Source organism: Ceratotherium simum, chromosome 11, assembly GCF_057802395.1.
Source record: "Ceratotherium simum simum isolate JZ-2026a chromosome 11, ASM5780239v1, whole genome shotgun sequence".
NCBI classification, from domain to species: domain Eukaryota; kingdom Metazoa; phylum Chordata; class Mammalia; order Perissodactyla; family Rhinocerotidae; genus Ceratotherium; species Ceratotherium simum.
The window spans coordinates 38,950,208-38,977,833 of record NC_141910.1 but is presented as its reverse complement, the minus strand read 5'-3'; the positions used below and the strand labels follow the sequence as shown (position 1 = coordinate 38,977,833).

The window sequence follows — 27,626 nt, the reverse complement described above, 5'->3', positions numbered from 1 at the left end:
TCAAATACATGAACGTACAATTACATATCGAACGCTATACTTTCCAAAAGTTTATGGTGACGTTTACTTCTCAGAATTAGCTGTTTGCTTATAATTTGTCTAAAATGTATTACTGACTGCTACTATAATTATACTCTCTATTTCTATTTATTTCAATTTCACTATATTTCAAAGAGCATTCATAAACGCACCTAGAATATACAATTATTACATTTTGAATATTCACATTCAAAAGGGGAAGCCAACACAGTGCTAAAGATATATGACTTGATAGTTCTTTGTTTATACATGTAATACAGTTAACAGCCCCAGCCTGCTGTTCAGAATGCTAGATGAAGGATTTGTACCTATTTCCTCTGCCCTACACTCACATTTTATCAGAGTCAACATACAAGGCTCGCTTGGAGTCACTTCATGCAAATGAGATTGTACTCTCAGTTTCCCCAAAGATAACAGGGAAGTCCAGATCATGCCCCAAGGGTATGCTACATCTTAGAGACCTACTTCAATGAACATCAATCAAACTTAGCTCAAGTAACTTACGGTTGGCATAACAGCAAAAAATAAGGCCTGCTTCAGTGGAATCACTAATGGAGTGAGCCTCATGGCAAATCAGACAATATCAAAACTACAACATGTACGGGTCCTGCACCCGAGGAGTGCACAAAGGAAAGCTGCGTTAAGTACTCTAGGCTGGACTTGGAACTGGCCAAGCCCCCTGATTCCTTAGGGCTAAGTCTACAAAACAGAGATGAATAAAAGCATGGCCAATGCCACGATGACATTTCTTTCTTGGCTTCCCTCCATCGACCCTCCCTCTTACGCCATCTGCGGGCTCCAGATGCAGGATGGCTGGTCCCACAAGACACAGGTTAGCAGCACAAACAGCAGGAGGCTGGCTTACTCCCCCAAGGCAAGGTCTCCCATCAGGTGAACAGTGGGAACCAAGTAAGTCGTCAGTGAATCCACAACAGGAGACACTGGTTTCAAATGGACAAGGAATACACCCAAATGGGGATAACTCTCAGATAAAATATTTTAAACTTTTTTTTAAATTAATTACCTAACCCCCAAATAGGCCAATATTACATATTAAGATACTTTTGAATGGTAAACTGTTTTGACTACCCATCTTAAATTCTTTTATAGTAACTACTTACAACATAGATATTAACAGGCATAAAAGTCAATTTAGGGATAACTTCTATAAAAGTGAATAGAAACCAAGATTTCACTCCTTCATATATTAAATCACATATTCATAGGATATGAGTATAAAGTAACAAGCCCAGTGTAGGGTGTAGCTTGTGCTGACAAAGATCTAAAACCAAAATGAGAGGAAATGCATTGCTCTACTTCACGATCCAAGCCATGACTAAGACTCAGTTTTAGAGACTTCCATGAACAGAGGCTCACGGAAGCCACCGTGCTGGAAGAGAAAGCATGGCGAGGAGCCTCCAGGGCTGGCAAACGGCACCCTGGTCAAGGGCAAGCGACAGTCTCTTTGAGTCTCTGCTTCTCACTGGAAAAAGATGAGCGCTGGATTTGATGCCTTCTAGCACCAACATTTCACAAAACTGGAAAGCCATGCAGGGCTTCACACATGTAAAGAACTGTTATATTATAAATAGAACATTACACATGAGAAAGCTCACTGAGCATCATTTTGCCCAGCTCCAAAATTTTTCAGATAAACAATATTAACAAGCAAGTCTTAAATAAAGGAAGGACCTTTTTATGAAAATAATAAACAAAATAGAACACGGGACCTGAAGAGTCAACTGGGAGAACCACCCTGAAAAATTATGGCTCCACACATCAGGAGCCTCAAAGAAAATGCTGTAGATTTATACTGCAGGCAAAACCAAAGAAGTCTAGTAACTAAGTGCACACAGTTCTTGTCAATAAGATGCTGAACATATCATATATTATGAATAAATAAAAGTACATAAACAAGTAACTTTTCATTTATTTATTTTGTCCTCTCAAATACATTAAAGAATAACATTTTAGACACAGAATTACAAGTACACACAAAACAAAGTAGTGGTTGCTTGTTTCACAAAGGGTTTTCCCTTAATTCCTTTAGCTGCTTTGCATAAAATTCAAAGCTTTCCTGTTAAGGAGACAGAAAGGGAAGGAAGTTACAGATAAAGTTACCAGCAAGAGGTGATGGTACAAAACTTAAAAATAGTAAAGTACTGCAAACTGGTAGCAAAGACTGCTGGGCCCACGGCAGTTGCTGTCCCCTCAAGCTTCAGCACTCCTTTCTGATTCATGAAATCACCAGTTCAAGGGCCCCAAATTCAGAGTTAAAGCTAGCACCAGGCGCCTGTGCTGTGTGCAGGCATGTGCGTGTAGGTATTTACACCTGGGTTTGGAAGGCTGAGGTGTTTGAAATAAACACGGTACAGTGACTTTTTAGTTCAATGACCCAATAAAAAGAAATTTTGCCCATACAATTTTTCTTATTAAACACAACAAAATAAAATAAAATTTCCTAGGCAACCTACTGAATGAGAAAAGATACTTGCAAATCATATATCTGATAAGGGGTTAATATCCAAAATATATAAAGAACTCATACAATTCAATATTAGCAAAATTAGCAAAAAACCAAACAATTCAACTAAAAAATGGGCAAAGGAACTGAACAGAAATTTTTCCAAAGAAGACATACACATGGCTAACAGGCATATGAAAAGATGCTCAACATCACTAATCATTAGGGAAATGCAAATCAAAACCACAATGAGATATCACCTCACACTGTTAGAATGGCTATTATCAAAAAGACAAGAAATAACAAGTGTTGGTGAGAATGTGGAGAAAAGGGAACCCTTGTGCGCTGTTGGTGGGAATGAAAATTGGTGCAGACAGTATGAAAACCAGTAAAATTAAAAATAGAACTATCATATGATCCAGCAATTCCACTTCTGGGTATTCATCCAAAGAAAACAAAAACTAATTTGAAAAGATAAATGCACTCCCATGTTCATTGCAGTATTACTTACAATAGCCAAGAGATGGAAACAACCTAAATGTGCATCAATGGATGAATGGATAAAGAAAATATGGGTGTGTTTGTGTGTGTGTGTGTGTATAGAGAGAGAGCGAGGGAAAGAGAGAGAAAGACACACACACACCGGAATATTATTTAGCCATAAAAAAGAATGAAATCTTGCCATTTGTGACAAAATGGATGACCCTGAGGGCTATGCTAAGTGAAATAAGTCAGAGAGAAAAAGATAAATACTTTATGATCTCACTTACATGTGTAATCTAAAAAAAAACAAAAACAAAAACAACACACAAAGGAAACTCAGCTCATGGATATAGAGAACAGATTGGTGGTTGCCTGAGGCGGGGGTTGGAGAAGTGGGCAAAATAGGTGAAGGCGGTCAAAAGGGACAAATTTCCAGTTATAAAATAAGTCATGGGGATACAAGGCACAGCACGGTGACCATAGCTAACAATGCTGTATTGCATATTTGAAAGTAGCTAGGAGAGGGGATCTTGCAAGTTCTCATCACAAGAAAAAAAAAATTGTAACTATGTATGGTGATGGATGTTAACTGGACTTACTGTGGTGATCATTTTTGCAATACATACAAATATTGAATCATTATGTTGTACACCTGAAACTAACATAATGTTACGTCAACTATACTTCAATAAAAAAAAATTTCCTAGATGAAGAAATAAAAGCCAACGTATCTAAAATGAACAACTAATTAACGGTCACATAATATACTTGGCTATTGAAACACAGGCCATTAAATCCTATTTCAAGTCGAAATGATGAGAGAACCGCCCCAAGGACATTTGATAAATTTATATCCATAGCTGAAGGTCTGAGACTGACCTTCTACTTTAAACCTCAGCCCCAGAGGGCTATGTTCTCACACAGCCAAATCAAGGCACGGCTGTTCAGTTCCTGAAGCCCTTCCCTGAGGGTTCTTCACAGAGATTTAATCCACATGTAATTAAGTATTCGACTTATTTTTTTACACATTATTATGAAGCATTCATAAATCCGTGGAGGTATTTTTTCCCCTTAATTAAGACATACTCACAGGGGGTTCAGTGAAAGGGACAGACTCTCCAGCATTCTTCAGAAAAACTGCATAACGTTTTAGAAACAGATCATTCAATTTTATATTCTTTGCAGTCAAATTTTCATATAGCGCTTTAGCAGACGCGACATCATTGTCCAACACTGAAGGAAAAGATATTAATCATAGATAAACACAATCTATCTTCCTCTTTTCCCAAAACACTTAGCTGTTCAGGGACTCCTGGATCCCTTTATCCCATGGCAAACAAATACTTAACTACCTTTAGCAAAAGCCACATTCAGAATCTACAAGCTCCCTCACTCCCTCCCCACACTTCTCTTTCAGCATTATTCACTATGAAAGAGAAGGAAAATGACAAATATGGCTATTTTAAAAGACCCATGATAAAGTGACCACAAACTGAAGTTCTCAAACAGACTGTGCACACACCATTCAACCCTCTGCTTAAAACCACACTTTGAAATCAAGCTAATTCGGGGACTGCTGTGGTGAGGGGCATGTCAGTTATGTGCAAATCTATATCTACATCAATATCATCAGCTAAACAACACCAAAAAGACTTTCAGTATATTCTCCTACTGTAAAATAAGCAAATAGGAGGAATATAGTTAGCTACAATGACAAAAAAAAAATCTATATACATTATCAATATACATGAAAACTATATACACATCTATCTAATATGAACAAGTTATACTAATATTTCACTTAACTGGATGAAGTAGCCTAGAAGTTAAGTTTAGCTGGCTGTCCACTTATAGCTGATTCGCAGAAATTTTGTTTTTAAAAGTTTGTTGAGATTACAAGGGCTCTGCTAACAACGGCTGTTGGTAATCCAACTCTCTAATTTTGCATTAGATTGATATCTAAGCACCTAACAACTCATACCCTACACTGACGCCGAAGAACCAATCCCACCTCTAGCAGCACCAACATGAGGCTCCAGGATGGATGTGAGAAGTTTAGGGATCAATCCAAGGATCTCCCAAAAGGTAATGAAGATGAATCACTCACAAGCTCTCACTGGAGTTGAACAGATCTTCACAGTTTGGGTGATGTCAATTTCTTCTGTGTAAATCCTTTGTTCCCCTCCCTAAGGGACCAAATCCTCCAGGAAACTCAGAAAACTCTCCCACCTTCCCTTTCACTACTTCCTGATCTCCCTGCTCCTTTCCTTCGCAATTCCCAAGAGGGATCACACAATTTAGTAGTCATTTTGTGCTGTCTGACATTATTTCATGTTATTTAGTTATTATTTAACATCTGCCAATTCCCCAAATGGAACTTTGAGAGGGTTTGTGATTATAGCTCTATTTTAAAATACATCATGTTCCCCTCATAAGGGTGGAAAAATGGAGACCCAATTTACTAATTCGATGGCTGAGTCTGTTGTCCTGCCAATAATAAAATCAACAAAGCAATTCTTTAGTTATATCCGCCCCCCAACTGAGCAAATGAGTGGGTGGCAGATGGACAGGTGATCACAACTTAGAAATGCTAACATTTATCTTAATTACTGAGGAAACTTGAGACTGGTTCTCTTTCATATGTGATTGCCTGGCAATCAAGGAACAAATTGTTTAAAAGAGTGGAATTTCAACCGTGACTTAAGGTAAAACCTTGGGGTCCACTTTTTAATTAAGCTTTACTGTTTCAAAGGAGAAGGCAGGCAGGCAGGGAGGGTACTGAAGGAGCAAGAAGGCAAGTTAAGCAATAGTCTCCAGTGTGCACCTATTTCATGTTCTATTTTAGGTGGCAGAGCCTTAGGAGACTGGACTGGTTCCCAATATGTAAATCCAAGTGAACTTCCAAATCTTTCCAGGAGCCTGGGATCCTACTCAACATACCCTCTGAAGACGATACTTTTTTATGTTCAAGTTACATGAATAATTTCATATTTTTCTTAAATATAGTTTTAAAACATATTCTAAAACTAAATAAATTATTGTATCATAAGTAATTATCTGACATTTAAGATTACTGCCTTTGAGCTGAAGACTTAGTAGACTATGCTACAAATATTTAAATCATTTAAATAATACAGTCAGATTCAACTTATTACCATAGCTTTTCATGATGGAAGTGTATGCTTCTTCCTTTTCAGTTAATTCAGGAATCAATTCTAATAAAGATTTCAGAGTTGGTGCCTAGGAAATTAAATACAGGTAACATTACCACAACTCAAAAGAACAGTGAAATATAAGGTCCATTTATAAGTGTTCTATCAAAAAATCTTGATAATAATTACAACAGAACTGCCTATTCAATGGACTATTTTCCCTTCTGTATATCTTAGTATTTGATGTCGATTTAATAATTTATAGCCAAAACAAACCAGCATTTTTCAAAAGTTAATGGAATGCCATTTATATTTCTATGAATATTTTTCTAAAATATTATAAAGATTGCTTCTTTTGTGAACTGGTAACCATACCAAGAAGTTATGTGATCCCAAAGGGTAAAAGACATAATAACTGTATCTCTAGGTGCCAAAATTTTTAGATGAAATGTGAAGAATTCAGTCAAACATTCCGAAGTTTTCCCTACTCGGTATATAAACAGAGCATTTCAAGGATCTCACTGGAATTTTTACTTGATTGCTTTCAGGGGGTATCTAGACACAGTTATGGTTTTATTTCCTGTAGTGAATACACACCCGCCATACCCCTAATGAATAACCACTGAATATTTCCAAACACACTCCAATATTGCTGGATAAATCAAAAGATGGATGTTATATACATTTATGCCCTGTTCCCATCTCACCAAACAAAGCTAAATCTGGCTTAATTATTCTAATGTCAAAGAGCTAGATACTGTAATAGGAATTTTTAAAAACTCTAACTCACTCTTTAGCATGTTTATTCAGTCAATCTATACCTGGACCTGCATCTTTCCAGGACATCCCGCAATTTAAAGTCTCCTGGGCAGAATGTTCTAAGCAGATATATTACTGTACATTTCCTGTCCCATCTCCTGAGCAAGGCAGTAGGTACCTGGCACAGCCACACATGTGAAGTGACAGGTGCTTTTTAGATTTCTTAAATTTTTTAATCACAAATCTTAAAAAATAGTCTCTTTGAAAGGAAAGAAAGGGCAACTAAATACTCTTAAAAATTATTTGTTGTAAATAAATACATGACACAGATAAAAAGTGCAATCAGGTAAATTAAACAAAAAAGTGTGTGTACATGGCGGGGAAGAGCATGGAGATTAAGGAAAACCAGAACTCCCACCCTGGAAACAATCTAAATGTTTCACATAAAACAAACATTACTATTGGCACTAAGTTTGAAACTTCATAATGTGCCCAAATAAACTAAGAATGGGCTTTCTGGTGCTCAACAGGTAAAACTGGATCTAAAAAAATTTTTTTTCAAATATGCTTTTATTCTTTTTTTAAAAACATAAAAAATAGGACTAGGTCCTATTTTACACACAGACACACACACACACCTTTTAGCGTAAATAAGGTAACTAGAAAATGAGAACATTAATTTGTGGCACATAACAGTTATAAAGCCAAATGGCTCATCTACCTGTTGGTTTATACCTGACAAATGGTCAAAAGTAGCCACTTGATGGGAGATGCTCTGCAGTGGTAAGTGCTTCTGCACTGTTGAATGTACCAAGTGACCTAAGCAACAAGATTTTTATCTTCCATTTCTAAGGGCCCTTTCTTGGGGCTCTTACTGCACAACTACAAGCATAGAGAATTCACTGCATAAACTTGCCCTTGTATTTCCAGTACAACTAAGGAGCCAGAACTGACTCTGTAGCAACATCTGAAAAAGTAAACAAGCACAGACAAGCAAGTCTGCAATCTCTAGAGTGTTTTTAGATAAGGTCCTGAACCAACAAGCTCTCATGTGACACTCAATACCTTTGAACAAGGCTGGCTTACAGCACCACTGACTTGTCAGCAAGTAAAGCACAGTACCTTTCCTCGTCTCCGAGAACTCCTAATACAGAACACCACGAAAATTGGGGTTTGTTCAGCAATTGCACCACATCTCTAAAAACAGAAACATTATTCAATAAGTGAAAGTTCTTGATAAACAAGCAGACCAAGGTGAATATTTCCAATTAAGAAAATTCACAATAATACAGTAATGTATCATTACCAACAGGAAGGCCTAATAGTCCACCAATTTTTTAAGGCAAGAAAAAAGAAAACAAGTGCAAGCTATGCTAAGCTTTTGTGAATGCTGTCCTTGGCATCACAAGTATAAAGTTTGTTTAAAAAGAAAAGGGAAAAATTAAACTAATGCTTCAACAACCACAGCATAAGGTTTAGGACTGCAAAGAAAGAGGAAAAAAAGAAACACTATTCCTCTCCAATTATACTGCCAAGCATTCACAAGTGAGCTAGGGATCATAAGGTTAATTATACATTTAATAAGGTGTCAGGGAGATAACTGCTCGTTTCTTTATAAAAATTAAAATGTACAAAGCAAGTTCTCTTTAAAGTATAATTACCTACACTTATGCATACAAAAGGACTGATTTCAATCTCTCTATTTTATAAAAGGCTTTCATTGCAACAGACAGCCAGTGCTTGAGAAAGAGACAAAAGTTAAACTCAAAAAAAAAAGTTTATATGACAGACCAGATAAATCAAGTGTCTATCCAATCTTAGATGCTATAGTAAAATCAAATATGGCAAGACAGTATTTTAGTTTACACTCATCATGGATGTCATTCTCTTAAGTTTCTAAAAGCACATTCCTTTTTCAAAGATTTAAAACACTGTCAATACTAAAATGAATAAGATAAAAAGAACTTTTGGGGACACACAGAACATTTACATTATAAACTGATGTTTTCGACATCTGTGAATAAAGTATTCTTCACTACAGCGAGAATAATCTTTTACTGTTTGACAAGCAGGTAAAGGATGGGTAAAGGGTTTATCATCTGAACCTCTGTCTATTGAAGGATGAAAACGGAAAGACTGCTGCTGTTGCATCAACACTCAGCTGTCATCCAGAGCCCCGACAAGCGGCTGTGGGTAAATGGAGCTCTGAGGGCAGCAGGCAACATCCCTGCTGTCTCCCACCCTAGGCTGCTGTCAGTTGTGTTCTCTAAGAGCCTTGAAAGGTTATAGCTCAGAACAAGCTGGGAGATGAAGGAACAAGTGCCACTTTCTAAAGAACTATCAAAATAATGTGCTTAAACTGAATGAATACTATCACATGTATAATTAGATATACATATACCCCTAGTAGGTACACTTAGATACGTACACACAAAGATAAGCATTAGAGTTTATTCCTTTCAAGATAGAACTTTTAACACTAAAGGCAGCAACATAAAATAATGAAGATTCCTGAAATCCCTACCCTAAGTTGCCTTTTCTGTTAAACAAACAAACAAACAAACAAAAAATTCTCAATTAACTGGAATTTCGCTCTGTCCAGGAACAAAAGTAAAAAAGGCCTTAGAGGCAGTGCCAATTTATACTTTTTACAAAACTGTTAACACAGAGAAGAAATTTCTTAGGAACTCCTTTTAAAAGTGGCTTCGATTCTACTGTCAAACTAGATGAACTTGAAGGATCCAAACTAGAGCCGGAGCAAATGGGTACAGGTTCACCTCCCGGATCTACGACTTAGGATGTTTTACACCTTGAGAAAATGTGAGTGAACTAATACTATTTACTCTCAGACATTGGTCCCAGGCTTCAATGTGACACAGGGAGTCTACACAAACACAGCCGTTGGCGGGATCACGGTGACTGTTTGACTGCCACCTGCTGGGAAGGGGCTCCCTGGCGGTGCCTGTTTGTGTACATTGCCAGTGGCAGCTCTGATCACCCACCGTTCTGTTGGCACTTGGCGCAGCTTTATATTTAGTGCTGTTAAAATGGCATGAATGCAGTTGTCTCCTTCCCTGAAGATTGCTAATTTAACTGAGAGTGCGGGCCACAGAGACCTGCATTTGTCATTTAACGTGTCTGTGACACACCAAGTGAATGGAAAGCAAATTCAACTCCTAATAAACCTTGAATAAGGCACTGAGAATGTCTGAGTATTCAAGTGAGAAGCTGTACTTGAAAAGCAAACATTTCCTACTTTTTGTTTGCCAACTGTGTTGCCATGGTGATGCACAGTATTTAGAGCATTAGAGAAATTAAAGTAGGAAATCAAAGGAATTGTTTTGCATTACCTATCTGCACAGAAATATTGGTCATTAAATCATTTCAGCAAAACACGTCTTCCCCAATCCACCTTAAGTCTAAGGACATTTCTAGCCTGATTTGGCATCTTTAAAACCAGAAATCTACAACTTACAATCCAGTCCTTGTCATGCGACCTTGATTCACAGTGAATTTAAATGTGCTAGCAGCACCACACTTCATTTCCGGTATCCTACCACACACCTATGTCCAGTAATTTCTCAATTTACTTCTCACAAGCCACAAGCCCCACTGCTCCACGAGTGGTGGGTCATTACCTGTAGCAGAGCTCTGGCATCATCCACCTTGCCTGAATCCACAAGCTGAAGGAAGAGATCGGTGACAGGTTTGTAAACTGCAAACTGATTGGCCAATCTCTCTGCCATGATGCTTACTGAAAAAACAACAGGTAAGAAAAATCTTTCGTTTAAATAGTGTTATAACCCATCCTCCAAAGAAATTGAGCCCAATCTCGCTAGAGAGAAATGTGCTTCTATGATCTTTAGCAAGAAGAGCTAACTTACTCTTTTCAACTGCTGGTTCCAGCTGCTCCTCTATTACTTTTCTGAATAAGTATGCCAAGCCAAAGTACTGGGGTTCCATGGTTTGATTCCCTGAAGTAAGCATATTTTCAATGTTTTCTATTGCAACATCTATGTTATTGCTGTAAAAGAAAGGAAAATAAATTATAAAGAAATGTTTGCTTTTGTGTTAATATTGCAGGCAGTTTTAGCATGAGAACTTACTTTGCGATTCACACATACAAATACTTAAGGAAAAAAAGGAAATACATTTATAATTAACCGGATTAAAAACACTATGCAAGTTGAACCCAATCACATTTAGGTAGCAAAAGCAATCACTAGGTGGTTTATACTACAATAATTGAAGTAGGTGCTGATTTTAAAACACTGCTCTAGAGACAAGATCAAACAACTATGTATAGAAGAATTAATGATGATAACTTAAGAAAATATTATATCTAAATATTTAATTTGATTTTTCAGCTCTTTGGATATAAAATGAAAACTTGCTTAAGTACTATAACTTTCGCTTTATAATCTACAACTGGTCACTCCTGCATCAAGTAAAGATAATATATAACATCTCAGGATTCTTCAAAATGTGATGATGTCTTCAAAAGGTATATTTTCATGTCTCTCAACCCACAGTCACGACAATTTTTTTTTCCAGATATTATACAACACTTAGAAAATATTCTGTGCCGGCCCCATGGCGTAGTGGTTAAGTCCGGCACACTTCACTTCGGCGGCCTGGGTTCACAGGTTCGGATCCAGTTGTGGACCTATACCACTCGTCAAGCCATGCTGTGGCAGCAACCCACATACAAAATAGAGGAAGACTGGCACCAATGTTAGCTCAGAGCTAATACTCCTCAAGTGAATGTTGCTCACCAAGAAAAAAAAAAAATTCAACTTATACTAAAATTCTCAGAAAAAAGTATCTTCATACTTTATGTTCAAAAAAATCAATTACATGGCTTTATTTAACAAGTTAGAATAAAAATTATCTTCATGATTATCTTTTTGGTTAAGGGACTCTTTAACTGACACTTTACAGTTATGATATGGCACTCCAAATCCAAATAATCAATTTTATCTTGAAATTATGACCTAAAACATAAGAATTCTCTAACTAAAAATGAACACCCTGTTATAATAAATTTTTCTTACAGGTTTTAGAGAATTATTTAATAGTGATTAAAAACATTCTCCACATCATATAAAATTGTAACATTTTAAAATTCATCCAGATCTTACTTGGATAATTTCCTTGATCTTCCAATTTAAAATAATCACATTTTCTTATTAAAAGGAAAGTTGAAAGCTCTATTTGGGGAAATAGTTTTAAAAGGCAAAAACGAAACAAACACAACTCTTCTCTGCCCAAAGAAATAAGAACAAAAAACCCTGCAAAAACAAACGCTACATTTTAATATCATGATCCATTAAACATATGTAAGATGAACTACTAAAGAATATATTTCTTCAAGAGCAGGAAGTGTCAATTCTCTAATTACCTCCATCAATCTTTAACTTGAGCAAAGTACTGTGCTAGTGAGGTTAATAAAAATCAAGTTTTTATTTGCTTCTACAGTGGTGATTCTCGACAAGCAATCTAGAGATGGTGGTAAAAGAATCACCTCTAACTCCCTCCCTTCTTCTGGGTGTGTGTCGACAGGAGTGGATGGGTAGGAGTAGGAGAGTGGGGAAAATGGAAATTTCTATTTGTAGCAAGCTTGCTGGGCCCTCTGTTTCACCATGTTCTAGTAGAGTGTCACCCTCAAGTGTTGCTAACAATCAAATAAACTCATTTTTCACCTCTGTAACAAAGTGTTTTGACAGTAAGGGTCTGGCATGTATGAATGAGAAAAGTTACCAACGGTGGAGCAAGTTTTACGAATTTGAAAGATTTTACAAATGTTGTTTATTCTAAGGTTTAATTGAAAGCTAAAATACATTTTGTAACATATAATTATTCCCTAATAAGGAATAATCAGCAAGTGGCATCAGTATTTCCTGAGGTTTCTAATAGCCTAAAAAAGTTTTTAAAAGGTGGTATTTGAGATAATGCTCCTTCCAGTATCCACTGGAGGAAAAGAAAGCTTGAAAATACTCACTTCTTTATTTGTGCCAAAGCAATGTTATTGATGAAAACCATATTTGAAAGTCCAATGGACTCTTCGAGTCCATTTACCATCTTCTGAATCTCTTGTATGCTTTCCACATCACCTTTCAAGGCACATGCCTGAATAAGGCGGGTCACTGCTATCCTGGAAGGTATCTGCTCCAGATCCAAGGCGGTTTTTAGCGTTGTTAGAGCCTCTACAACAGAACAGCAGGCAACAGAGTTTTTCTTATATGAAAGGTACTGACTTTAATGCATTTTGAAAGCCAGCTTTTAAATATGAGCACCAGATGGCTATACACAAAAAGTTATCAATAATTTATTCCAGACTACAGAAAATATTAATGCTTTATGAGAAACCTAAAAAAAAAAAATGATTTATTTGACTATAAGATATCAGAGACCAGAGAAATTTCTTCTTTAAGTCACAGAGAAAATACAAATGCTACTAAGAGAATGTGGGTTCCATTCGGGAGTAACACTTAGTGACTATTTTCAAGGAAGTTGACAAGTTCAGAGAAATATAAATAAGAAATAATTTTAAAAATTAAAGAGTTTCCAAAAATATGCGACTTCTACCCACATTCATACTTTCCCAGGTTTTATTACACTCCAAGATTACATGATTATCAGGATCTTCTAATATCCCAAAGATTCTTTCTTAAAAACAAAGTCTCTCTTTAATCTAAACAGGATCGATCATACAGGAGCACCCAAACTGTCACATTCAACTTTCACACTAACAAATTTATTTCACATGATTCAATACCTTGTAGATATTTTCTTGCACTCATTTTTCAAAGAAAATAAAGCTCATCAGATTCTCATGGATACAGCCACAGGAGTTTTTTGTTTTTTTTTTGTTAAGTATCATCCTTACAAGTACTTGATTATGGATAAATATGGAATATCCTTCTGATTTACTGACTCGTGCAAGTGTAGTGAAATCACTGTATTAAATAAAGTGGTGGATTGGAGGGAAAAGGTAATACTTAGCATAACAATCACCACTATCGCTACCAAAGAAACCTTCATGGCTTTAGAGCAATTAAAGCCACGTAACTCAGACAAGACTAAGACTCTCAAAGCAGCCTTCCAAATAAGATCAGTCTATCCTTTACAGAAGAATGGGGAAAGGGTAATAATTAAACAGTCTATTAAAAGTGATACAGTAAAAGATAATGAATTCAGTGTTTATTACTGAATAAACAATTTATAATTAAATTGATTCTTAAATTGGGAAAAGGGAAAATAGGTAGTTTTAAAAGGCATAGTCGGGCTGGCCCGGTGGCTTAGCGGTTAAGTGCGTGCGCTCCGCTACTGGCAGCCCAGGTTTGGATCCCGGGCGCGCACCAACGCACAGCTTCTCTGGCCATGCTGAGGCCGCGTCCCACATACAGCAACTAGAAGGATGTGCAACTATGACATACAACTATCTACTGGGGCTTTGGGGCAAAAAAAAAAAAAAAAAGTAGGAGGACTGGAAATAGATGTTAGCTCAGAGCCGGTCTTCCTCAGCAAAAAGGGGATGATTAGCATGGATGTTAGCTCAGGGCTGATCTTCCTCACAAAAAAAAAAAAAAAAAAGGCATAGTCAATAAAATTTTATAAATACACATGTACATATAGGAGACAAAAGAATGCTATTTATACTATCTTAATATAATCTATAGAAAATAAGTTTGATAAAATCTTGTTAACTGGTGGTCATACACAGGTAATCAACTTCGGAATATGCTTATTAAGCAAGAACACTGTCAGCTAGGGAGGATCTTCCCACCAGTGAATCAAAATAATAACCAAAATAAGACAACGACAGTGACCACAGGTAACTGGCATTGTTGGAGCTTTTACCACACTTGTAGAGTAATTACTACGTGCCAGGCACAGTAGTAAGAGACTACCCTTCTGAGGTAAGTACCAAATTTATAGGTGAGAAACTGAGGCATGGAGAGTTTAAGTAATTTGCCCACGGTCTTATTGCTAGACACCAACCCAAGAATCTGACCACCCCGGAGCCTGCATCTCTGGATGCAAGTGTGCGTGAGCGAGTGGAGGATCGAGGAGAACAGATCATTTTACTAGGAGCATGGGACCTTGGAACCTAAATCATATTTCCATGCAGAACTTGCCTTCTATATAGTTTATGACTTAAGAGACACCAAAAATGGTACCCACCCACATCCCTCCCCCGAGTCCTTTTTACACTATCACCTAATTTACTTGTAATATTGATTATATTGCAATGGTGCCATGTATCAGCTATTAATATTCCAGAACACTATTAGCTTATAAAGTTAGATTAAGATTGAACTGGCTTTGTTTTTCTTCCTGCTTTAGATAGGATTGAGAATAAGAAACCTGAAAAAGAGAAATGTTAAAAATCAGGAGCTCTAATCAGCCATGGAGTGTACGTGTAAGGAGATGGAGATAGTGCCAACACCATGCCCACCCTCGCCGACGATCACTTTAACAACAGGTTAGTTTGTGGCGAGGCACAGGAGGTGGCATGTGGGGATGGAGGGGTAGTGGTAGTGGAGGAACAGTGAGCTAGCTCGTGGCTCCTGCTCTTAGCCCATCTCCAATTGAGCTGAACAGCTGAGAAGAACAGATGTGAAATCATATCATAAAGTTTACTGCAGTTTTCACAGGGTACCTAACATACAGTAGCAGTGAAGTTAAATTCAGTTCAGATTCAGCTCAGAAATTAACCCCTTGAAATTAAAAAAGTATTTTATTCCTGTCTCCACATCTACAGAAATATAAGCTATTTAGGAAAATGAGCTTATCTATATGGGGAGCAAGTTTAGTTTTTCAATGTTTTAAAATTGTTTATCATTTCTACATAAAATATCAACTTGACAAAAAACCTTTTTTATTGAAAATAAAATGAAAGCTTTTAAATAACCAGCCCTACATCACTCAATTATGACTTAAGGCTGTCCAAAAAGACTGTCTAGATGGTCTGGCCCTTCCTGTGGAATGCTGAGGTAGAAATTTTGCAAAGGGAGAAATCATCACTTACATACTCAGTCCTAATGAATTAGGAAGACATCTAAAGACCGGCACATTTAGGTATTAGAGGCAACGTTAAGGCTGCACAATTAGCACCTCTCTCTCAGGGACGTGATTTCTGTTTTATAAACATGCACGTGAGGAATAACACCACTATTACAGACTGAGGAATAAACAAGGTAACATATTTAACAGTTAGAGCTTTTTCAACCTTGCTTAAAGATTTCCTAAGTGGGTTTTGTTGTACTGGCAAAACTGTGGTGTTACTGAATTGACTAATTCAAATGTAAAACTAAACATGAAATGATGCTTACCTAAATTTAAGCAATTCATCATTTTTCCCCTCGGGAGCTCATTCACAGACCCCTAGATCCAAATCCATCCCTCCGCAAACCCATAAACAGCCTCCATCCCAACCCTCCCCAAAGTCATCTCCACGTCCTTCTGGTCTTATCCTCTCAATATTAATTTAAAAACGCCAAACAAACACCATATTTTATTGCTGTTGGTGTTACGAACTATTAAAAAAGTATTAGATTAAGTTTTAAAAATCAATATTATAATCATTTGGTGCATGATCCCGCACATTTAACACTCAATTTAACTCATTTGCTATCTCACACACAACCAACACAAAACGCAAGAAACAACTGCTGGGAATTGTTTCAGATGCTCTAAAGTATGTTAATTTCCAAAGCAAAATGACTTGTGCTGTGAATTTTAACGCACTTGAAAGCCTGTACTTTCTCTCGTTCTGGAACACAAATTTTGCATGTCTGAAGAGCTGTGATTCATCTTAAGAAAACCCATCTTGTGTTAAATGGAATGGAAACTGGACTAAGTGGTCAAATGACAAGTACATTCATATTCACGCTGTATTATAAATGCATGTACAGTAATTTACGTCTCTCAGCTACCACAAAAGGCTCTTGATAAGCAGGTAATTTGCTAAATGGACTCCTTTATCCAAGTATTCGAAGGGCGTTACAAGAAAAATCTGCAGAGGCATTAATGTGACGTAAAGGTCAAGCATTGTGACATACCTTTCAAATAATCCCGCCTAACTTGCGTTATGATGAGGAGGCTGTTGGCAGCATCGTTCAGTGTGAAGCCCTTGATGTGGGTCTCAGCACTAAAAGAAGCAGACATTTAGAAAGGAATTACTGACATGCTTCTGATACGATAATAAATGGTTGAGCACCAAGGTGAAATTATAAAAACTACTGTTCGTATGTTAAAAATATTGCTGCAAAATATCGACCTGAAGACAGCTTTTGTGTTATCCTGTCAATGGTTATAGAAGGATAATTTTTTTTTGCATTCTGACAGATGACAAAGTTGGAAATGAGCAACAAAAGAAACAAAGTACAAGATTTTTTTTAAACAATCGGTTCAGATTCTTGAATGCTGACATATTAGATGACTAAAATAACTGCATGCCCTGTATTGTTCTGCTGTATCCTAAGCTGGATACTTTTTCCTCTTTTTTCTACATTCACCATAATTATAAAATGTAAAACTATTCTTTCGGCAACAAAAATGAAACATTTATTTTCAGCACTGTATATTTTAAATATAAACTAACGCATATTACTAACACCATATCATTTGGTTGATTAATTTTCAAATTTCTGTCATCTAGATAGGTACAGTTTTTAAAGGTGAACATACTACAGAACTAAAACCACTGTTACAATAAAATTAAAAATTTCCCACAACAATCTTGTCTCAGCCTTAAATTCGAAACGAACCTCACCCCCCAACTTTTTAAAACTCAAGAGCAACAAATCGCTTTATTTATCACTAAAACCTACAGGATAAAAAAAAAAGAAAAACACCCTCGCCAGAGATGATTTCTGTTTGCTACATTGTTTGCACATCTCCCGTGATGAAATTTCAGCATCCTTAATGCCCCCAGCATTCATCTCCGGATTAGGAAATCTCCACAGGTCAAAGGAGCAAAAGCAGTTGCTGCCATTTGCCTTATCAAGCTCAGTGATGATCTTGCTGCCAGCCTCGGCCCGCCGACATGAACATCTAAGCTGAGCAGATTGCGAGGAAAGCAGGGTGACTGCGAAATTATTCTCATCAATCCCAAGAAAATCCTCCAAAGACACCGTGACATGCCCACGCTCTCAGTCACTTTCAGCCTCTGAGGTTCGCCCCTGTAGTCCTGGGCGGTACAGGATTTTCTTATCCCCCGACCGATCCTCTTAATCCCACCAAAGCACCCATTGCTCAGTGTGACTTTTTTCCTTTGTCCCATCTGTCAAAGCTCTTAAGTCAACAACTCGTGCACGAGACTATAAACTGCATAAAATAAAGGATTTACTTTCTCAATCTTTAGCATGATTAAATAAACAGTAAACACTACTAAAAAAAGCTCACTTCTTATGCAAACATTATTACATGTATTATACCATGTTTACTTGAAAATACTACCTAATATTCATTAAAACCATGAAGTAACACAACTTCTCTTTTAACTGACAATGTTTACACTTATAAACCTTTCGAAAACCTCAAAACACAGAATATTTTCTTTCAATAATCTGTTCCTATCTCAAGAAGCTGCCTATTCAAAACAAATATGAAAGTGGGCATAAATAGCAAGAAACAAATTCTCCCCAGATTATATACTGAACATATATATTTTAGATACGTAGAAACTGACCAATAACAACCAAAATGTATTCCAAATTGGCAAAAGGTGAAAAACCACAAAAAGTTACTAGTAGAGATCCTTGCATTGGACTCATTTGTACAATACAATAAAAGAAGTTTACTCCTAACCCATACTTTTCATCTTTCCTTTTGGAAAAAATCTAGTCCAGAGCTGTCAAATCAAACTTCCTGTGATAATGGAAATATTCTTTACCCATGCTGTCCAACAGAGTAGCCACTAAGCCACATGTGGTTATATGGCTACTGTGATGAAGGGGTGGAAATCTTAATTATCTTTAATTTTAATTTATTAATTTAAATAGGCACATATGGCTAGTGGCTATTGGATCGTACAATACAGATTCTAGACATTTTCTTTTCATTTTTAGAAGTGCTAAAATAAAGGAAAAAATTACAGAGGTAAAGGGGTCTCAATCTTCTAACTTACAATCAACTGTGAAACTTAATCTGTCTTAACCAAAGAGGATAGCATTACAGGGGAAATTTCACATTAGAGATTTCAGAGCAATGACCGGTCTATGGATTGTACTTACATAACATGCACATAGGACATTAGTCGGTGTTTATAATTTATCTTACTTTGAATAACAAAAACTGGCCAATCCAGTAAAAACCATCTGTGATTGATTTAGCATTATTTCTAGATAGAATGAAATAGGACGCTAGTAGGGACAAGAGAAAATGAAGAGCTATTCTTAAAAGGTAAAGCAGAGCTATTGTTACATGATTCTCAAATGCCCTAAGAACAGTTTATTGTTATCAGAGATTTAAAATAATTTATATCCCTTACTGCTCTTTGAATAAGCAATTCCCCTCCCTTGAAAGAATTCACCATATTTAAATTTTTATTTTGAAACACGAGGAAATGTTGTAACTCTAGCTAAAAATCAAAGAAAGTTAGTCTCTTTAAAAATTTTTAAAGGCAGTTGTTACTATTACTTTTGACGTTCCCTTTCTTGTTGGGAAGGTTAAATGATCTTGTTAATAAAATTGAGGAAATCTCAGTAGAGGTCAAGTGAATCTGCAACACTAGAGACAGCACAGGTATAGCTAAAACAAAGACTGCATGTTTTAGTTCATAGGGAAAACTATTGCTCTTAAGATTGAACAAGTGGCATCACGTAGGTAATTCTAACAACCCACTGCTTTTTATGGACCAAGTGTAATAGTGCCAGAATAACACTTGGGGGTACAGTCACTTGCTACAGTGGCTCATTTGGTCACACCATATTATACAATAAGGACGCCTATAAAAAAAAGCAACAATTCTTTTCTACTCTGATCACTGATACAGAGCTGGAAGGGGGAGAGAGGATTTAGTCTAATACTGGCAATGAACTAGGAAATGAATCCAGAGAAGCTGGACGACATTCCTCCAGAAACACAGGTAATTAGGTGGAAAACTGAACTCCAACTTCCACTTCCGAATTCCCCGTCCAGAGTTATTTTCAAAAGTACCCAATGTAGATCTAACCCAAGATACAATTCCTCATAGTTAGATATAACATTTTAGTGGTTCAAGGGAAAGGATGTACATCCAATCCCCAGATTAGGTGCCTCTGGGCACTCTAAGGCTTTGCATCTAGGATTCTCTTGGGCCCACACAGCCACATGAGGAAGGCAGCTACAAAACACTCCAGGAAGGACACCACAGCTAAGATGAAGTGCCCTCAAGAGTACAGAAAGGTTTCATGAAGATCTAGAGAGAGAGGGAAGGAAAGAAGATAAACCTACATTTTACGGGTTGTGGACAGAAGGGGAAATAAAAGGCCTTTCACACAGTCAGACATAGTAAGAAATGATGTTTTACAGTACATACCAGTGCACAAATATATACATGCTTATATAGCTGAAATAAAACTTTCACAAAATAATATCTTTACTACATGAAGTACTTTGATATTTTCTATTCTATTTCATTTAAGAAAATGTTGTTTCTGTCCCACTAAAAAGATTCCATGACCCACTAATTGGTCACAAACCGCAGTTTGAAAAACTACTCTAGATCAGTGGTCTTCAATGAAAGGTACGCACACTGCATGAATGCTCTAGGGTGAGACAAGAAAACATTTAAACCTCTATTTTTAAATCTTATCTTCTGAAAAATTGCTATTTTTTGAGTATGTTTTACAACACACTTATGTGTGATACATTAGTACAATAGTACAATTCACTATTAATGTTATGTGATCAAAATGTTTAAGACGTGATTCTTCAATCACCTGGGGTGTTTAGTAAAATGCAAATTCCTGGGCCTCACACCAGATCAGCCCAATCAGAACCTTTGGGGTGGGCTATAGGGAATCTTTTTATGCTACCAGAATGTAAGGCTCACTGTTGTAGAACAAGCCTGATTAAAATGAAAAAATTATCATCGGTACTTTTGGGAAGTATTTCAGAGGTCTTTGTGACCAACCTCAGTATTAAAAGTTTTTAAAAGAATTTTCCTTCTTTGCTTCTACCCCCTCACTTACTTATACCCAATTCTGAACACAAAATGTTCCTCTCTTTTTTCTGCTTTTCTTTCCTCTGTTGCTTCAGAACATCTTTGATTATTATGGATAATGTTGGAATAGGGTTTAGATAATAATTGTCTGAGAAAAGTAATTTTAGGGAAAAACCCACACCCCTTGATGACTTCAGTGGTTACAGATGACAGGATGCTGTTCAATGTCAAATTTTCTTTTTTTTTTTTAAAGATTTTATTTTATTTTATTCCCCCCCAAAGCCCTAGTAGATTGTTGTATGTTGTATGTCATAGCTGCACCTCATTCTAGTTGCTGTATGTGGGACGCGGCATCAGCATGGCCGGAGAAGCGGTGCGTCGGCGCGCGCCCGGGATCCGAACCCAGGCCGCCAGCAGCGGAGCGCGCGCACTTAACTGCTAAGCCACCGGGCCGGCCCTAATGTCAAATTTTCCAAGTCACTAATTGAGGGGGCACTGAGTATTCTAGGGATAGGAAATTTAATTAGCAACTGAGTAAACACACAAATGAGACACAGAATACATTAAAAACCTGAACTTAAAAGTCTTAGTATGACTGTCCTATATCAAGACATACAAACAATGATTCAAGACCATGAAGAGAGACAGATATATATATAGTGTGTGTATTTATATAAATCTCCATATATATACTGTACTTATATTTATATTGGACATATATGCATATAGATGAATATATGTACTCTGTGTGTGTGTGTGTATATATATTTCCACAAATACACTCATACACATTTTTCAAATGTACTGAAATACAAACAATAAATATGGCCCTATAGTGCATAACTTTAACATAACACTAGTATTAACACCAAATCTTCCAGCAAATTGCAAGAATGGCAAGCATGCATTTTCTATTCAGGATTCTAGTATTCCAAAAGTGCTGTGACTTAAAAATTCTAAAAGCCAAAAATTAGCCAAGAGAGATTATTTCAGAACTCACAATATACTAGGAAGTGGGTGACCTTTGCCAATGAAATAAAGCTACTGACTCATCACCAGAACAAGCATACGTTCCAGAACAGGTGTCCTTGATCTACTCCTTTCTAGGCCCTTTCTTATTAATAACTCAACTTTTCAAGATAACTCCTTGAGAATAAGACAACAGAGTCAGTTAACTGACACACCAGGTAAGAAAACTTTATTCTTATTCTGATTTACAAAGTACTTTACTCTAGGGAACTAGCCAGAGACAAAACCACTACCACCACAACCAAACAGATTAAAAAAAAAATCCAAAATCAAACAAAAAAACAACAGAAGGGGAAAGACAAAAGGCATTTACAATGTGCTGAGAACCTATATTTTTCTCTACTTCACTCTATCTCCTTCAATACCTAGAAGAAACCCTTGATGTATGTTTTATTAACATCCCCTCATCATATAGAAGAAAACTTGAGGCTCAGAGAGAGGAGGAAATTTTCCCAAGGTCATAGAGATTTCAAGTAAGACTGAAACCCTTGCTGTCTTCATTACTTCAGGCTGCTCCCATCACAAAACGTACATGGGTCTAGCTGCTGAATAAGAAACACGATATAAAAAAATTACTTTCCCGTATATGGACATCATAAATAAGTTGCGAGGTTATACAAGGTAAATAAAATGTACTGCATTGCGCAGAGCCAGTAAAGGTTGTATTTTTTATAGTTTAAAAAAAAACCCATAAAATTAGAGAACCATTTCCTATGATTTTTCTGGGTAGCTGAGGATAATTAAGCAACTGCTATACAACACATCATCAGAAAAATCCTAATGATAGCCGACATTTTTTTTAAGTGAGAGGTTTAATAAATGGACTAATACTTACAAATCTTTTACTTGCATTGCTTGTGTAAAAGTATCCTTTGTCAACAGTAATTTTATAAGACTGGTATAAGTTTCACTGTTAAACACAACGTTTCGCTTTTGTGCTTTTAGGAAAATATGATATGCATCTATGAAGAAGAGAAAAACAACAAAAAATGAGATGACATTATTCTGAAATGGCAAAAGGAGGGAAAAAAACCCTAAAACCAAGCCCCAAACCTAAATATTTGTTTCTTTTAATACTCACCCACTGTACCACTCTACAGAGACACACACTGACCGAGCAAGTAGATGCTGTCACTCTTCTAATCTTTAAAAAACAAAGTGACAGTTTTGGAAACTACTATTTAATCCAAATGGATGGTCCCTGAAAGGGCTTCCTTTTAAAATTATGTTTTATACTAGCTTTCTAAAGTCAATAAATTATTTTCATGCCAATAAAAGCAAAAAATAGCTCTTCTGAATCTGTTCGTTAAAAGATGGTACCAGTTTCAAAATAAATTGCAATATGTGTGCTAAAGTCCAAATAAACCAGAGGTATAATTTAGATTGAGGGGAGCAAAAGATTCATTTTCAAGCAATCTTTAATCTATAAGTGGGTGGTACAATGGTTAACATTTCAACACAAAAGCATTAAAGTGAATATAGCCTATAATTCTAAAATTAGGAGATCAAATTATTTGGCTTCGACAGGACTTATACAAAAACATACAATTTTCAAATATACAGATATCTAACAAGTAAACTAAGCAACATTTGTTTGACTGATTAACAGTTTTATTTCACTTGTTCACAATAACTGTCAGTGAATGAAAAGATGTTACCAAAAGACAAGTAAGTACACTTTTCAGTCACTTACTTTTCTCAAATAAAACTGCCTGGCTATAAACATCCAACTGAAACTACAATCCACTCTCTGGTGTGTATAAACAAATTACAGTAAAGATGGGGCACAAGTGAACTATCACGTACAACCTCCTAAGGATATAAAGCTCAATGTAAGGAAATACAGAACATGCACCTAGGAATGAACATAATATTAACGCTCAGAAGAACATTCTGAGCTACTTTAAAGGTTTCTGAACAAGCAGAAATTACGCTTGTATATACAAGTTAGGGGAGTTTGCATTAGCCCTCCAATTAAACTGCAGTGACAGTATCAAAAACTTAAGTTATCCTTTCAAGCTAAATGCAGAGAAAACGAGAAAGAAAAAATATGACATTAATAATTGCATCTTAACTAAGAAGAACAGACAGAATCTAGCATTCAATACAAATGCAATATATTTTCCTTTTAAGGGAGCTAAGAAGTTAAGATGTAATGCAATTATTGTCTACTTCCCAACAAGCATATATAATAGTTCACCAGTTTGCTGAATGAAAATATACAGTAAGCACAATTTGAATATTTCAGATCAAGAAAATAATCTAGAAAATCTTACTAGTTGTTTTCTAAAATTGTAGTCTTCACATGAAATTGGTATGGCTGTGTTTACTATTCTCTGTTTTTAAAAAAATGCTATTGTAATGTACCAAACTCATTCATTCACCACAGATTTGTTTCTGGTGCGAAAGTTACAACATCCTTTTGAGTATACTGAACTATAAAAAATTTGATAAAGTGCTAATGCAAGCCATTCAATTTTCAAAGTATTCATAATTTGCTAAGCATTCAAATCATGAGATATACACAAAAGTAACTAAAAACTCTGAAGAATTAACAGGATGAAACCAATTTGATAAATGTAAACTATATATTAAAACTAGAATCGGGGTATATCTCTACATCTATAACAAACATTGCATTATATTTAGTTAGTTAACTGGTTAAATGTTTTTATTTAAATAAAAACAAGAATTTTAAAAAGGCAATATATTAAGGAGCTCTGGAATCTTTAAACACAAACTATATACTAACCTTATATTCATTTCAGTCAAATCAAAATTCCACTAGAATATTTAAACAGTATTGATAATGATAATTTTTATATTTAGGTTTAACAGATATACGGTAAAAGACTCAAGGATTTTTGACTGAATACGCAGCAAAGGAAAATAACTCAGAAAGAATAAAAAGTTACTCTGCATGATAGAGAAAACATAAGAGCTTAGCTTATTCTTAGTTCACACACTTTGTCAGTGTCACAAAATTTCTAGTTAAGTCAAGAAATTAAGAGGTTCTACAAATTTCTAAATTGATTCTTTTCTATTGAACAGAGCACAAAATTGTCAATGTTAAAATGAAAAAAAATCTGCTGCATAATGGTTAAATTCATATAGTATACATGAAAATCCACACAAAAACTGAAGGAATAAAAGACAACGGTAGCATTCTATGCAGAAAAATTAACAAAAATAAAGGAAACAATAGTAATACATGATTTGGGGACAGAACAACGAAGTCTAAATGAAAATAACTAGAATGCAATAGGCAAGCTTGTAACAGAGGGTTCAAGATGGTCATAAAAATTTTCAAGTAGTCATAATAGAGGTAGGCATGCCTTCAGGAACGTTTACCACTAGAGAAAGGGAAGAAGGGCAAGAAACAGAGCTCATGTCCTGCCTCCGACCTTGAGAGAGAACGCTCGATCATTTCAACACTCCCTAGGATGGTGGTTAATACCCTCATCACTTTTGCTTTCAAAGAAAAGTCAAATATATAATAACTATATTTGCCAAAACACATTCATGATCATGCTATTTTCAAAGAATAATTTTTGAGAAAATACACACCTCTTTTAATTTTTATTGTGAAAAATTTCAAATGTACAGAAAAATATAAAGAATAGTGTAATGAACCCCTCCATATACCCATTATCTACATCTGATAAATAATATTAACATTTTGCCAGATTTGTTTTATCTTTGTTCTTTATGGCTTAAGTATTTTAAAACAAACTACAAAAATATTGATTTTTTTCCATCTCTCAACACTTCACTATAGATCTCAAAATTTAAGGATATTTTCCTATAACTCATAATATCATTATCATATCTAATAAAAAAGAGAGTAATTTCTTAATTTTACCTGCTAAATCAATACTTAAATTTTTCCAATTGCCCCAAAATGTTCTTGTAATTTAAAGAATGAAAGAAAATAATTAATATATACAATTTAAGTTCCAGATCTATCCTAGAGCACTTCTAACTCATCGGGCTTAGACTCCATGCTGCTATGAGAAAGAAGACCCCAGTGGATCTGTTTACCTTTGCTTTTTTTCGATCGGCAGGCATTCAGTAGATCTTTCTGGATATCAGTTTCCTCAGGTGAGGGTGATGAAGAATTCAGAGAACGTTTTTCATCCTCATACCACAACTTAAAAAGAAAATTATTCAGTTAAAACAAAAACTGGTAACAGTGATCTTTCCAGTATAAAACTGGGCTAATCTATGACCTGAAGTTACACTGATAAAAAGATCTTTTATCCTTACACTTAAAAACAAATTACCTCAGGTACATCAAATGGAACCTCCTGATTACTGTTTCTAAGGATTTCTGCTAATAATCTTAACGTCTTCCCACGAGGAATAATATTCTCTTCTTGCATTTTATTCCAGACAGCATCAGCTCTTTGCCAGTCACCATTTACTTCTGCAAAATTGGGTTAAACAGAAATTAATGAACATACTAAGTAGAATTCATGAAACTATTTAGAACTTTTTCTTATTTGATATTGAAGGAAGCATTACTCCAAATATTGCCTCCAGGGAAAGGAACAGGGTGACTGAGGACCAAAGGTGAGAAGACTTCTTTCTGTGTACCTTTTTGTACCTTTTGAATTTTAAACCATAGAAATTCTTACCTATCAAAAAACAACCAAAAAAACCCCCACACTTTATGAAACACTTTTGAAATCACGTTGACGAAAATCTGTCTTTTTAAAGTAACTGAGAAATTGCCCACTGCTGAAATCAAAATGAGAAATAGGTAACAATTCAACTATGCTCGTTAGCCTTTGGAAAGATGATGGATACACGTATATGGTATGATACACAGCTGAAGGTCTACAATGAGCGAAAGTGTGGAAATGTATGATTTTCTTCACAAGTGACAAATCAACAAAACATTTTCACTTAGTTGAGTAGGGAGAATTCTGTCTCTTCTGCTGACTTGAAGAATTTCTATGACAATGTGTGATAGATTTCTTATCTCAACAGATAATGCCATAAGACTAAGTATTACAGAGCAACAGGAGGTTTATTGGAAGGAAATAGGCAGATTCCCTCATACTGAAAAATCTAGTTCCTTCTATGTGGTAACCTAGTCTTCACAAATAGCAAAAACCTAAGAATCAAGACTTTATTTTTAAACATTCCAATGGGTTTTGAAAAGAGAAAAGTCAAGTCATTTAATTTAATAAATTTCTGCTTGTGAAAAACTAGAGCGAAACATGAAAAATGTCATATGACATTAAGTTCAATACAACTATTAAGCACAAAGAAATACTGCTTTAAATGTGTTCTTTTTTAAAGTTTGCAAATATGAATAAGGAATATCTCGATTGCATATGGTCAGCTCTAGGAAGCGCTGTTTGTTTCAGAGCACAAATGTTCCAGAAAACAGGAGTATATTTGTTTCTCAAAAATACCAAAATACTAAAACAAATGGGATTTTCCTAGATTTCTGCCCCTTAAAATTGAAAAGCTAATTTGATAACTAACGACTCCTGGAAGTAAAACACTCACAGAACAAAAACAAAACATTCACACA

The 27,626-nt window shown here is 35.8% G+C and overlaps 1 protein-coding gene across 1 annotated transcript in view; it reads right to left on the bottom strand.

The window, feature by feature from the left end:
• Window positions 1-1,957: 1,957 nt before the first annotated feature.
• LRPPRC (leucine rich pentatricopeptide repeat containing) overlaps window positions 1,958-27,626 on the bottom strand; it is a 104,463-nt gene continuing 78,794 nt past the window's right edge. Inside the window, exons 28-38 of the mRNA XM_004436705.3 lie at window positions 26,365-26,507; window positions 26,123-26,231; window positions 22,917-23,043; window positions 16,965-17,053; window positions 12,899-13,103; window positions 10,782-10,921; window positions 10,536-10,651; window positions 8,020-8,094; window positions 6,142-6,226; window positions 4,077-4,219; window positions 1,958-2,116 (exon numbers count right to left, since the gene is read on the bottom strand). Of these exons, the coding sequence (XP_004436762.1) occupies window positions 2,060-2,116; window positions 4,077-4,219; window positions 6,142-6,226; window positions 8,020-8,094; window positions 10,536-10,651; window positions 10,782-10,921; window positions 12,899-13,103; window positions 16,965-17,053; window positions 22,917-23,043; window positions 26,123-26,231; window positions 26,365-26,507 (1,289 nt within the window). The 3' untranslated portion in view covers window positions 1,958-2,059. The remainder of the gene's footprint in view (window positions 2,117-4,076; window positions 4,220-6,141; window positions 6,227-8,019; window positions 8,095-10,535; window positions 10,652-10,781; window positions 10,922-12,898; window positions 13,104-16,964; window positions 17,054-22,916; window positions 23,044-26,122; window positions 26,232-26,364; window positions 26,508-27,626) is intronic.